This window comes from Marmota flaviventris, chromosome 3, assembly GCF_047511675.1.
Source record: "Marmota flaviventris isolate mMarFla1 chromosome 3, mMarFla1.hap1, whole genome shotgun sequence".
Classification (NCBI taxonomy): domain Eukaryota; kingdom Metazoa; phylum Chordata; class Mammalia; order Rodentia; family Sciuridae; genus Marmota; species Marmota flaviventris.
Genome location: NC_092500.1, coordinates 36,751,232 through 36,765,259, shown reverse-complemented (window position 1 = coordinate 36,765,259; position 14,028 = coordinate 36,751,232). Strand labels below are relative to the sequence as shown.

Sequence of the window (14,028 nt, the reverse complement as noted above, 5' to 3'; positions counted from 1 at the left end):
GGACATTTTTTAAAGAAACCTAAGGAATCTAACTGAATCCTGGAAGAGAAAAACATGCAACAAAGACTAAATAAAAAAAAAAAATAGAGCTAGTAAATAATATATGTGTGACTTTTTAAAAAAAAACTATTTTTGTGGAAGACTATTAAGATATTAAGATGACTATCAAATTTTATCTTTTTGTTATAAAGCATTACAAAATTGACATAGGTGCAAGTTGTACAAGAAAAGATGATTTAATAAAGCGTTTCAAACTGTGAATGAACTCAAACATAAGTAATACATATATTATTATAAAGAAGAGCAAAACAACAGCAAAAGAAGTAGAAGGCAAGAAATAATTAAAATCAGAGATGAAATCGAAAAAAAAGAAACAATTGAAAAATTGACACAAACTAAAAGTTGGTTCTTTGAAAAAATAAATAAGATCGACAGACCCTTAGCCATGCTAACGAAGAGAAGAAGAGAGAGAACTCAAATTACTAGCATAGGGGATGAAAAAGGCAATATCACAACAGACACTTCAGAAATACAGAAGATAATTAGAAATTATTTTGAATCCTTATACTCCAATAAAATAGAAGATAGTGAAGGCATCGATAAATTTCTTAAGTCATATGATCTGCCCAGATTGAGTCAGGAGGATATACACAACCTAAACAGACCAATATCAATTGAGGAAATAGAAGAAGCCATCAAAAGACTACCAACTAAGAAAAGCCCAGGATCGGATGGGTATATAGCAGAGTTTTACAAAACCTTTAAAGAAGAACCAATACCAATACTTTTGAAGCTATTTCAGGAAATAGAAAAAGAGGGAGAACTTCCAAATTCATTCTACGAGGCCAACATCACCCTGATTCCTAAACCAGACAAAGACACTTCAAAGAAAGAAAACGACAGACCAATATCTCTAATGAACCTACATGCAAAAATCCTCAATAAAATTCTGGCAAATCGGATACAAAAACACATCAAAAAAATTGTGCACCATGATCAAGTAGGATTCATCCCTGGGATGCAAGGCTGGTTCAATATACGGAAATCAATAAATGTTATTCACCACATCAATAGACTTAAAGATAAGAACCATATGATCATCTCGATAGATGCAGAAAAAGCATTCTACAAAGTACAGCATCCCTTTATGTTCAAAACTCTAGTAAAACTAGGGATAACAGGAACATACCTCAATATTGTAAAAGCTATCTATGCTAAGCCTCAGGCTAGCATCATTCTGAATGGAGAAAAATTGAAGGCATTCCCTCTAAAATCTGGAACAAGACAGGGATGCCCTCTCTCACCACTTCTGTTCAACATAGTTCTTGAAACACTGGCCAGAGCAATTAGACAGATGAAAGAAATTAAAGGAATAAAAATAGGAAAAGAAGAACTTAAATTATCACTATTTGCAGGTGACATGATTCTATACCTAGCAGACCCAAAAGGGTCTACAAAGAAACTACTAGAGCTAATAAATGAATTCAGCAAAGTGGCAGGATATAAAATCAACATACATAAATCGAAGGCATTCCTGTATATCAGCGACAAATTTTCTGAAATGGAAATGAGGACAACCACTCCATTCACAATATCCTCAAAAAAAAATAAAATACTTGGGAATCAACCTAACAAAAGAGGTGAAAGACTTATACAATGAAAACTACAGAACCCTAAAGAGAGAAATAGAAGAAGATCTTGGAAGATGGAAAAATATACCCTGTTCATGGATAGGCAGAACTAACATCATCAAAATGGCGATATTACCAAAAGTTCTCTATAGGTTTAATGCAATGCCAATCAAAATCCCAACGGCATTTCTTATAGAAATAGATAAAGCAATCATGAAATTCATATGGAAAAATAAAAGACCCAGAATAGCAAAAACAATTCTAAGCAGGAAGTGTGAATCAGGCGGTATAGCGATACTAGACTTCAAACTATACTACAGAGCAATAGTAACAAAAACAGCATGGTACTGGTACCAAAACAGCAGGTGGACCAATGGTACAGAATAGAGGACACAGAGACCAATCCACAAAATTACAACTATCTTATATTTGATAAAGGGGCTAAAAGCATGCAATGGAGGAAGGATAGCATCTTCAACAAATGGTGCTGGGAAAACTGGAAATACATATGCAACAAAATGAAACTGAATCCCTTTCTCTCGCCATGCACAAAAGTTAACTCAAAATGGATCAAGGAGCTTGATATCAAATAAGAGACACTGCGTCTGATAGAAGAAAAAGTTGGCTCTGATCTACATATTGTGGGGTCGGGCTCCAAATTCCTCAATAGGACACCCATAGCACAAGAGTTAATAACTAGAATCAACAAATGGGACTTACTCAAACTAAAAAGTTTTTTTCTCAGCAAGAGAAACAATAAGAGAGGTAAATAGGGAGCCTACATCCTGGGAACAAATTTTTACTCCTCACACTTCAGATAGAGCCCTAATATCCAGAGTATACAAAGAACTCAAAAAATTAAACAATAAGATAACAAATAACCCAATCAACAAATGGGCCAAGGACCTGAACAGACACTTCTCAGAGGAGGACATACAATTAATCAACAAGTACATGAAAAAATGCTCACCATCTCTAGCAGTCAGAGAAATGCAAATCAAAACCACCCTACGATACCATCTCACTCCAGTAAGATTGGCAGCCATTATGAAGTCAAACAACAACAAGTGCTGGCGAGGATGTGGGGAAAAGGGTACACTTGTACATTGCTGGTGGGACTGCAAATTGGTGCGGCCAATTTGGAAAGCAGTATGGAGATTCCTGGGAAAGCTGGGAATGGAACCACCATTTGACCCAGCTATTCCCCTTCTCGGTCTATTCCCTAAAGACCTAAAAAGAGCATACTACAGGGACACTGCTACATCGATGTTCATAGCAGCACAATTCACAATAGCTATACAGTGGAACCAACCTAGATGCCCTTCAATAGATGAATGGTTAAAAAAAATGTGGCATTTATACACAATGGAGTATTACTCTGCATTAAAAAATTACAAAATCATGGAATTTGCAGGGAAATGGATGGCACTAGAGCAGATTATGCTAAGTGAAGCTAGCCAATCCCTAAAAAACAAATGCCAAATGTCTTCTTTGATATAAGGAGAGCAACTAAGAACAGAGTAGGGACGAAGAGCATGAGAAGAAGATTAACATTAAACAGGGACGAGAGGTGGGAGGGAAAGGGAGAGAGAAGGGTAATTGCATGGAAATGGAAGGAGACCTTCATTGTTATACAAAATTACATACAAGAGGAAGAGAGGGGAAAGGGAAAAAAAACAAGGGGGAGAAATGAATTACAGTAAATGGGGTAGAGAGAGAAGATGCAAGGGGAGGGGAGTGGAGGGGGGATAGTAGAGGATAGGAAAGGCAGCAGAATACAACAGACACTAGTATGGCAATATGTAAAACATTGGATGTGTAACAGATGTGATTCTGCAATCTGTATAAGGGGTAAAAATGGGAGTTCATAACCCACTTGAATCAAATGTGTGAAATATGATATGTCAAGAACTATGTAATGTTTTGAACAACCAACAATAAAAATTAAAAAAAAAAGAAATCACCCCCAAAACTCAATGGTTTACAGCTTATATTTAAAAATAATTTAATAAAATGAAATGGCTTACATCTTACAGCTAGAGATAATTATTATATCTCAATAGTTTTCTATGGGTCAAGAATTTGGAAACCACTTGGCTATAGGTTTCTTATGTTGTTTTTTTTTTTTTTTCTGCAAGTGGTATACCCCTTCCAGTATAATGTATTTTCAGCAGTACTATACATTTTAATCTAATGTTAAGTAATATTTTTTTTGTTCAAGTTTTCTTTAGTTTTTTGCTCCAGGAGAATCTCTCTATTTTCAGGCAAGTAGACATGTTTGTTGTTTGTTTTCTCCCTCCCATAACAGCCCAAGGTGAATTACAGAGCAATTGATGGTTCACTAAATACAGCTTTTATTATAAATTCGTTATTTTTCTTATTTTGTTTTAGTAAAATTTGTTTCATGTTTGTAATAAGTGATTTGTCATCTCCTGTTTTCCAGTGTTAGAAGCTTGCTTCCTTTTCTTCCTTCCTTCCTTCCTTCCTTCCTTCCTTCCTTCCTTCCTTTCTTTCTTTCTTTCTTTCTTGCTTGCTTGCTTGCTTTGTATTTGGTTTAGATATTAGAATAAGTTGGGAAATTGCTAGTCAATTAATTTGAATTGTTAAGATATTATGTTCTGTTTTTGGAGAGCATATATTGTTTGTTGGAAGCTTAGGTTTTTTTGTTTGTTTGTTTTTTGTTTTATTAAACCACCCCCTCATACAGTCGCCCCTTGGTTTCTGCAGGGATTTGGTTCAGAGACTCCTATAGAAGCTACCAAAATCTGCAGATGCTCAATATCCTTCTATAAAACATCATAATAGTTGCATATGATCTGCATATATCATCCCTTACAGGTTACATATAATCACTAATAAAATATTAATGTCATGTATATAGTTGGTATAGTGTATTGTTTAAGGAACAATGGCATGAAAAAGAAGTGACCACATGTTCAATACAGATTCATTTTTTCAAGTGTGTGTGTGTGTGTGTGTGTGTGTGTGTGTGTAGATATTTTTTAATTGGCTGTTGGATATAGAGCACAGGGATATGGAGAGTTCACTATTCTCTTGGCTTGATTCCTCATTTAATTTTAGTCTCTGTTCAAACATCAGATCCTCAAGGAACTTGTATTAATTAGGAGAGAATTATTCGACCACCATTGTATATGGGTGTTCCTGTGTTATTGTTTCCTTTATCCCCTGTATTTTGCCTCTTAATAGAATCATCATCATCATCATCTGTTTATTTCAGTGTGTTATACAAAATTTGCTATATTCTAAGGGTGCTAATAGGTTCCGAACCAAAGTAATAATGACTTAAACAAGACAGTGATATTTCTGTTTCAGTCCACAAGTAGACAATTGGAGTTGGTATGGAAGCTGTCTACCAACACAAATCTTCTAAGAACCAGGATTGTGCTGTTCTGTTGTTCCATTCTCCTAGTCAGCCTACCACCATAACGTATTCAGAGGAAAAAATGAAGTTGAAAGGAATGGGGAGAGTATTGGGGAAACAGGATCACCCCCCAATAAGCATATGACCTAGAGTTTATTTACACACATCATTACTGTCCACACCCAGTTAATCAAAATTTTTTATTGTAGCTATTATAGTAGCTTCATGGGATACTGAGAATTTCAGTCTTTAGTATGGACAGTTGGGTTATCTGTTACTACAAGGAACAATGGTAGGATGGATGTGGGGATGAAAAATTAGCAGTTTTATTGGTTGGTACTTTTTCTAACCACTGTGAATAAAACAGCATACTCTCATCTCTCCAGCCCCTTACTCTTTACAGTAAATTTTGCTGTAATAATACTTTGATTTAGCAATAATTGTGTCTCCTTATTAAATCATAAAAGTTAAATCACTGTTTCAAATCATCTTGGAAATAGAAATAACCCAGAGTTCCTAGGACCTAGATAGGCTTCAAGGGCTCGGAGTCTTATGCAGTTATAAGTGAAATTACTTGTGAATATGCATTGATATAGCTTGGTAATAGACACTAGTATGGCAATATGAAAATCAATGGATGTGTAACTGATGTGATTCTGCAATCTGTGTATGGGGTGAAGGTGGGAGTTCATAACCCACTTGAATCAAAGTGTGGAATATGATATGTCAAGAAATTTGTAATGTTTTGAACAACCAACAATAAAAAATTAAAAAAAAAAAAAAAAAAGCATGGGTCTCAGAGTCAGACTTCCAGATTTAAATTTTAGGTCTGTCTGTCCTGTGCTAGATGTGTAAATTAGGCAGTTTTCTTAACTTGCTTGTGCTGAGTTTCCCTATCTGAAACATGAAAATAATTGTGTCTCTAATTTATAGAATTGCTTCAGGGACTATAGAAGTTAATACATTTAAAGTATTTATAAGAGTGTCTCACAATATTAAGTTCTATATAAATAGTGGTGTGCTTAATATTTATATTCTGGGGGGTGTCCAATTTTCAAATGATTAACAGTAGAGGCTATTATGAATTCTAATTTAATACCTGAAAAAACTGCTTTCACAGATATCTGAACTGCATGAAATTTAAACTTTGGGAATGGGGATGTAGTTCAGAGGTAGAACACTTGGGTAGCATGTACAGGGCCCTGAGTTCAATCCCCAGCCCATAATATAAATGAATGAAATGACTTTAAACTTTCTTTTAATCAAAACTCATTTGATCTTTCATAGTGAAGAAGTTTATTTAGTGAACTCTACCTCAACTACACTTTCTTTTAAAGAGTTTCCTTGTTTTCAAATTTAGTTCTATTTTATTTTTTAACCTAATAGTAAGTTTTCTCTCAGCAAGAGAAACAATAAAAGAGGTAAATAGGGAGCCTACATCATGGGAACAAATTTTTACTCCTCACACTTCAGATAGAGCCCTAATATCCAGAGTATACAAAGAACTCAAAAAATTAAACAATAAGAAAACAAATAACCCAATCAACAAATGGGCCAAAGACCTGAACAGACACTTCTCAGAGGAGGACATACAATCAATCAACAAGTACATGAAAAAATGCTCACCATCTCTAGCAGTCAGAGAAATGCAAATCAAAACCACCCTAAGATACCATCTCACTCCAGTAAGATTGGCAGCCACTATGAAGTCAAACAACAACAAGTGCTGGAGAGGATGTGGGGAAAAGGGTACTCTTGTACATTGCTGGTGGGACTGCAAACTGGTGCGGCCAATCTGGAAATCAGTATGGAGATTCCTGGGAAAGCTGGGAATGGAACCACCATTTGACCCAGCTAATAGTAATTTATATTTATGTTTGTCCCAATTTTCTTTTAATTGTCATAGTTTTTATGAAATTCAAATCTATTTTCCAGGCTTTAAGAAATTGGTCGCTTTAAGATATTGGTCTTTTTTTTTTTTTCCTTTTTAAAGATCCTGGGGAACTGATAGTTCTAAATGAGGGATTTGAACATGAGCAAGTTGAATGTGTAATAATTCCGAATTGGGGTGTTCAATATGTGATTAAGCAAGAACATGTGCTTTTCTGCAAAGTGATCATAGTAGCAAAAAAAAAAAATCATGCTTCAGTATTTTTATGAATGAATTCATATTATCCTAAATAAATTGACAAATGTCAAAATCAGATTACAATAAATGTCCAGTATTTCATGAGTAATCTCCAACAGTTACACCAAATTTGCATTTTAAATTCTTGCACTAAATCTTACAGAAATATTTTTGTCAAATTGGTTGGTATTGGACCTGGAGCTTAAACACAAAGCAGCTGTTTTTGAGCAAATACCATTTTCATAACATTAATGTGCTTCCAGTTAACAAACTGGAATGAACTGTTAAACATCACCACTTCCATGTTTAACTGCTATTTGACTTTCTCAGTGAATGATTTGTTTTCTTAATAGATTTATTTACTTTAACTAAAAGAGGAAGAATTTTATGTAAGTATCCATATTTTTCCCCCATCTGCAGAATGTATTCAAGAAAAGTGGGGATTTCCAATGTGCCATTATTTAAAGGAAGAGAGGTGGTGCTGTGGTCGTAATGCCAGAATGTCAGCCTGTTTGGTATGTTTGTGTTTTTTTCCTAGAATAAGAAGTTTACCCATATGCTGTAAAATTTATTATTTTTAGCTAATATCATGAATTAAATTCTGAAGTTTCTAGACCATCAACATTAATGCTTTTATATATTATAAATTATGAGAAAATTATTTGTTCTTCATGCATTGTCATAACATGTTTACATATAATTATTATGTGAAATGTACCAAATACCAAGTCTTAAACACAGAATCAATTCAGTACTTTATGCTTAGCCATTTAGTGTCTTCATGTTTGTTTACAAAAGTCTTTTGGTCTTCTAAATTTTTATGGAATGGGAAAAATATTACTGTACCTGGGACATGAAATAACTATGTAGTTAAATAAAAACTATTTTGCTTGATTAGACTAGCATACTTAGATATAGAATACTATAACACATGTGGTCTTTCTTCAGGATGCAATGTTGTTTTATACAGGAACCATTTAAATGGTGTAAGTGGATATTTTTTGTCATCAGAAATTTAAAATATCACAGTTATATGGGATGACTAAATCTAGAGATCTAAATAACATGAGGACTATAATATTAATATTATTGTATTATATACAGAAAATTTCTTAAGTAAGGTTTTTCTAAGAGTAAGGTTTCAATGGTAACTGAGTTGGGTATGTTATATTACTTTTCTGCAATAATCATTTCAATATATATGTGTGTTTGTCAGAACATTATATCGCATACCTTAAATTTATACAATAAATTTTTACATTAAGTATAGTTGATTAGATAATCTGTTTTAGTGACTAGCCATAGGATAATTCTTTTAAGGCCCATTGTCTCTATGATGGTTACTTAGCAACATAAGAAATAATATACCAATCTTCTAGGTTATATATCCTAGAATTATCTTAGAATTCTATTTACATTCTAATAATTATTTTCCTATGTAACCCTACCAGAAATACTTTTCTGGAAAATTATCTTATTTCTTTATTTTAGGTTTAAATGATACTTGTTCAGAATCTTAGATATTAGATAACAGGTCATCTTGGAATGACATAGTTCCTAGAATGCTGACAGCCAGGCTTATTTATACTCTACAGGAAAATACTGAAATAGGCTTTTTTAGGAAGTATGACTATCTTAAGACCAAATACTTGAAGATACTGGCATCAGGTATTTTACAGTGAAACAGTATAAATCTAGTCCTTTATGGAGAGGCCCACAATCTAGTCCTCACATGTAAGCACAATGTATTAATCAGGTTTATGGTATCCCCATTATAATGAACAAAATAAACCATCAAAAATCACTAGATGTCTTAAGGAAAGTCCCACATTGGAAAACAGACATCAAGGGCTGTAGCTGTAGCTCAGTGCAGAGCTGTTGCCTAGCATGTGTAAAGTACTGCATTCAATCCTCAGCACCACATAAAAAATAATCAAATCAAATAAAGGCATGCTGTCCATCTACAACTACAAAGAACAGGAATAATTTTATAGAAATAAACATTCAAAGAACTAAAGAAAGAAATTTTAAAGAATAAATCCCATACATATAGAATTTGCAGACCATGATGCTCTTAAGTTCTCCTGACCACTGTCACTTTTTGACAGAATTCAATTCCATTACAACCCTTGCTCACCTTGACTACTACTTTTTTTTTTTTTTAATTCCATAGTAATTTGGGAAAGTTTAAGGAATGTTTCTTTGGGTACATGTTTCCTATATAAATGACCTTTTCAAAAAATATTCAAATATTTAAGGGTTATTAAAAAGGTGCCTTTGTAGGAACATTTATAAATAAAGTTCCTAGCCAGAAATAAAATTTTAATTCAATTAGAACAACCTCGTCATCATTTATTAAGCCTAGTAAAACTGCAAAAATATTTTAGATTAGTATGAAAGGAACACTTGGTATATTTTCTTTATTACTTCTGCTGATTGCCCAAGAACAATATTAATGTTTACTAGAAACTTCTTATTACCTATCTGATTATCTTCTAATTATGTAGCCAAAATTTATCATTTGTATTTATAAAATAAGCTCATCAGTACCAAGTTGTTCTCCATTGTATTTTTTTTAAAGAGAGAAAGAGAGAATTTTTTAATATTTATTTTTCAGTTCTCGGAGGACACAACATCTTTGTTTGCATGTGGTGCTGATCGAACCCGGGCCGCACGCATGCCAGGCGAGTGCGCTACCGCTTGAGCCACATCCTCAGCCCTCTCCATTGTATTTTAATTTTATTGACACTAAATAGTTTCTTTTTGAAAATTCTTCTGTTTCTTTGGCCTTTAGAAAATTCCATAACAAAGATTTAATCTTAAAATTACCACAACTAGTGCCATAAATGAAAACTCATTGTATCTTCAGTAATAAATCTATTCTGAGCCAGTTGCTGTTTAACTTCTTGGGAAAATTATCTAATAAAAATCTGCTGTCTTCATAACTTTCTGTTTGGCTCTAAATATTCAATGAGGGTGTCCTTCATGTGAGTTTCAAGTATTGAATTATGAGTATTTATTAGAAATGTGAGGAACATTTTGTAAAATTGCTTTAGATCAACTATAAATATAATCCAATATGTATAAAATTGTAAAAATATGTTACAGTACTTTCTCTTCTGACTCTTGATTATATGTATATATGCAGACTAAAAATAAAAATACTTTTCTAAAATAAGCTATCCACTATAATGTGTTCATTTTTGTTTTCTAAAAGATAAAATTATACAATCATTAAAAATTATGAGGGCTGGGGTTGTGGCTCACTGGTAGAGCACTTGCTTAGCATGTGTGAGGCACTGGGCTCAATTCTCAGTACCACATATAAATGAATAAAGTCCATTGACAAATAAGAAAATATTTTTTAAAAATTATAAGAAATATGTTAAAATATGTAAATATGTCTGTGTTTCTCTATATATACATACTACCAGCTTTGGATTTAGTTGATTGTTAATTACACTAAACATGAGTCAAGACCACTTTGTTTCATTTTTTTTCTATTTTCTAGTTCCTTCTGAAATTCAAGATGTATAATTGGAGCATATATGTGTTTATGTATATGACACATACCCATTATAAATTAATTAGTATTAAATTATATAAGTATACTAGTTAACATTTTTAATATTAACGATTTTAATTGTGTTGACTTACATTTTTATCACTTTTACAAAACCTTATACAGTGTGTTTATAACTTTATAAATCTTATGCTTTTATAAATCTTATAAAGTAAGACTAAATATATCAAAAGTCTTTGTCTTGTTTTTTTTCCTTAAAGGCATTGGAGCGGGTTGCACTTGGCCAAGGGGTAAGTGAGAATGTTTACTTAAATTCAACTTATGAACACTGTAGTTTTTCTCTTGAGCTCTCTTCATACTTGACCTGCTGATGAACTTAAAACTGGATGGATTTTCATAAATATCACCTCCTGGTATTACCACAGAGTATTCAAATCTATACATTTCTATACATTTGCTTTACATGTGAACTTTCAAAAACTAAATTGAACTTTTAGGAAGATTGCCCCATTGTTCTCTATACTAACCTCTGATTTCTTCATATTAAATTATATGGCCTATAAATATTTCTGGAGACATAATGTTGCCAACTGACCAGGTATTTATAGCCTTAGTTCAAGCAAAGATAAACAAGGTATAACATTCAGTGTATACTTTATCTGTAATCCAAAACAAAAATATCATTTGGTTGATAACTTTTTTTCATTCACTCAGTCATTAGTTGCAACAGCCAAATGGTTTTGCAGGTATAAACAAAAGTTTACTCTCTCACTCAAATATTCACATGATTGCATTGTTCTACCTTGTATTCATGAAACATATTAGGACTATTTTAAGAGTTTCTTTTAAGCTTATCACAAAATTATTTTTATTGGGCCTAATTTTAGAAATCTCTTTTTTGCTTGTTTTCAATAAACATTAATAATGTCAATTTATACTTTTTAAATTAATAATAGTTTTAAAATAATAATAGCAATAACAAGTGTCATTTATTATATGCTCACCCTAGGCAAAGAACATTGACAAATATTGTGTATGATGTTGCAATTGTTGTTTTTTAATATATTAATGTGCCTATCTAAAATGTGATAAAAACTGGTCTTTGTGAAGTCATCATTTTTTATCAAGTTTTAGAATTTATTAAGAGTGTGGGTTTTAGTCTTAGACTGCTGTTTTGCATCCAATCATCATCACTAACTGGTTTAATGACCTTGGACACATCATAATTTCTTTATCTGTAAAATAGGAGAAGTGACACTAATACCAGTAATAGTTTGCTCATAATATTGTCATTTCAAGTAAATAATGAAGCATGTGAAAAGTGTAAAACAATGGCTAGTACATAGTAAGTGCAAAGTAAAAATGTCTACACTTGTTGTGATCAGTAATCATTTTAATCATGAAAATAACAGTTAAATCTAACATAGAGCTTACCAAAGTACTGCTCAAAGTTCTTCTCATCTATAGGTAATAAATACGTAGAATTATGAAATACATACTATTATTATCCCAGGATACACATGAAAAAACTGTAAAGTAGTTAATGCTGAGATTTGAATCAATCTCTCTCTCTGGATTTCATGCTCTTAACTACTGTACTACATATCACCTTAGTGGTTCCCTAGGGATTATCATCATAATGCTCCAATGGTGTGGTGTTTTTAATTTTCCAAGTGTTTGCTCATGCTTCCAGCCAATCGGATGAATTGGTTATTGTGCCAAACTTCTATGCAGACTTGCTATATAGCAGCATTTTAATTGTGTTCTAGCATCCTTAATTAATTACAGAGCCCTAATTTCTAGCTCAGTGCCTTTTCCACTAGATCTGTAAAATGCATGTCTGATACATATGCTTTAAGGGTGTACACTTTTTGTTTCCTCCCATATTTAAAATGCATTAAAAATGTTAAGTACATTTATTTATCACTTGTGAGGGAAAGAACATAAACTCTGAACTACATGCAGCTTTTTTCTGGAATAGTCAGACTGTTTAGGAGATGTTGACTTCTTTCCCACTCACCCCACTCTGTATTTACCAGGATGGACAGTCCTAGTTATTCTAGGAATGTTCATTTGAAGGCACTACATAACTCTCTTCTTTTTCTCTTAGGAAACAGCTGTAAAGCCCTTTATATACTCAGGGTAACTTGGGAATGATGATTTTTTCCTATCCTGTTTGCATTTCTCTGTGCATTCCATTTATGTCTGTTCTTTTGCTTAAAATACATGTCTTAATCTTTTGTTGCTGTCATTCTACACTTTGTTTTTCATAAAAATATGTACATTTTTTATAAATTATGTTGATATCATTTATATGATTTTTCTCAAAGGCATGATAAAGACATTTTAATCATTTTTAGGCATTTCATATAAAATTGAAGTTCTCGTGTATTATAGATAATCAAACATGAAGTTAAGAATTTTTTAAGCAGTTTATATACAAAGAATATTTTAGTTCATGCAATAGTATTTTTAGCAAAATACCTTGAATTTCAATTGAATATTTCCAGATTAAGTGTTAATGTATGAAAAGGGATTTCAGCATTTTTGTGAGAAAAGTGATGTTCAGAGAAATAAGGGATAGATCATAAAGTAAGACTTTGGAACTGTAACAGTATATTTCTCAAGATGAGAAAATGTCAAATGGAAAATATGTCTGGACTTAAGAAATCAAAATGAAATGTATGTCAGAGACTTCAAGGGAAGAAAAGTTTTTAAATTAGTGAAGTCTGAAACTTTGCCAGTTGTTGGACAGTTAGGACATAATTTGACTTAGTTGGACCTTATTTGACTTCACAAAAGCATTCATTATGGTTGACCTCTTTAGTTCATTTTCTCTTTCTTTTCTTTTTCCAATAGTAACTTTTCAGGAAATCTAGATTATTATTGCTGACATTGTTTTGTGTTAGATATTTCTGTACTATCAGTATCAAGAGATGTGTAGGGGTATGGATGGGATTTTGGTGTCCTTTGTAATTTCTTAATTCAGGAGTACCATCTCTGTTTTGCACCAAAGTATTATTTCTCTAAGAAATACTACAGTACTTTTTTTTACTTTCTCTGTCTTTGAAGCTATTAGGTTTTATTGAGGACTTCTTCAGCTTCTCCTTTGTTCTTTTCAAAATCCTCTGAATCCTGGTGGGACAGCACCTATCTCTCATTACCCCAGAAGAGCTGTCTTGCCAAGAACTCAGTTTCTTTTTGACCTTTCCAAGACTCTGCAGTAGCCAAAGTTATGATCTTACAGTCTTCAGACATATTTTTAATATTTCCTAACATAGGTAGTATCTTCTCAGTATGTGAATCCTAGTCCATAATATCTTAGGTCAAAGCCATTCTTTCTTCTTTTACACATATCCTTTCT

The 14,028-nt window shown here is 32.6% G+C and overlaps 1 protein-coding gene across 1 annotated transcript in view; it reads left to right on the top strand.

Annotated features, from left to right (window-relative positions):
- The window catches only part of Mettl25 (methyltransferase like 25), a 107,807-nt gene that overhangs the window by 48,649 nt on the left and 45,130 nt on the right, over window positions 1-14,028 (top strand). The window contains exons 6-7 of the mRNA XM_027920012.3: window positions 7,562-7,656; window positions 10,925-10,954. Coding sequence (XP_027775813.2) covers window positions 7,562-7,656; window positions 10,925-10,954 — 125 coding nt within the window. The remainder of the gene's footprint in view (window positions 1-7,561; window positions 7,657-10,924; window positions 10,955-14,028) is intronic.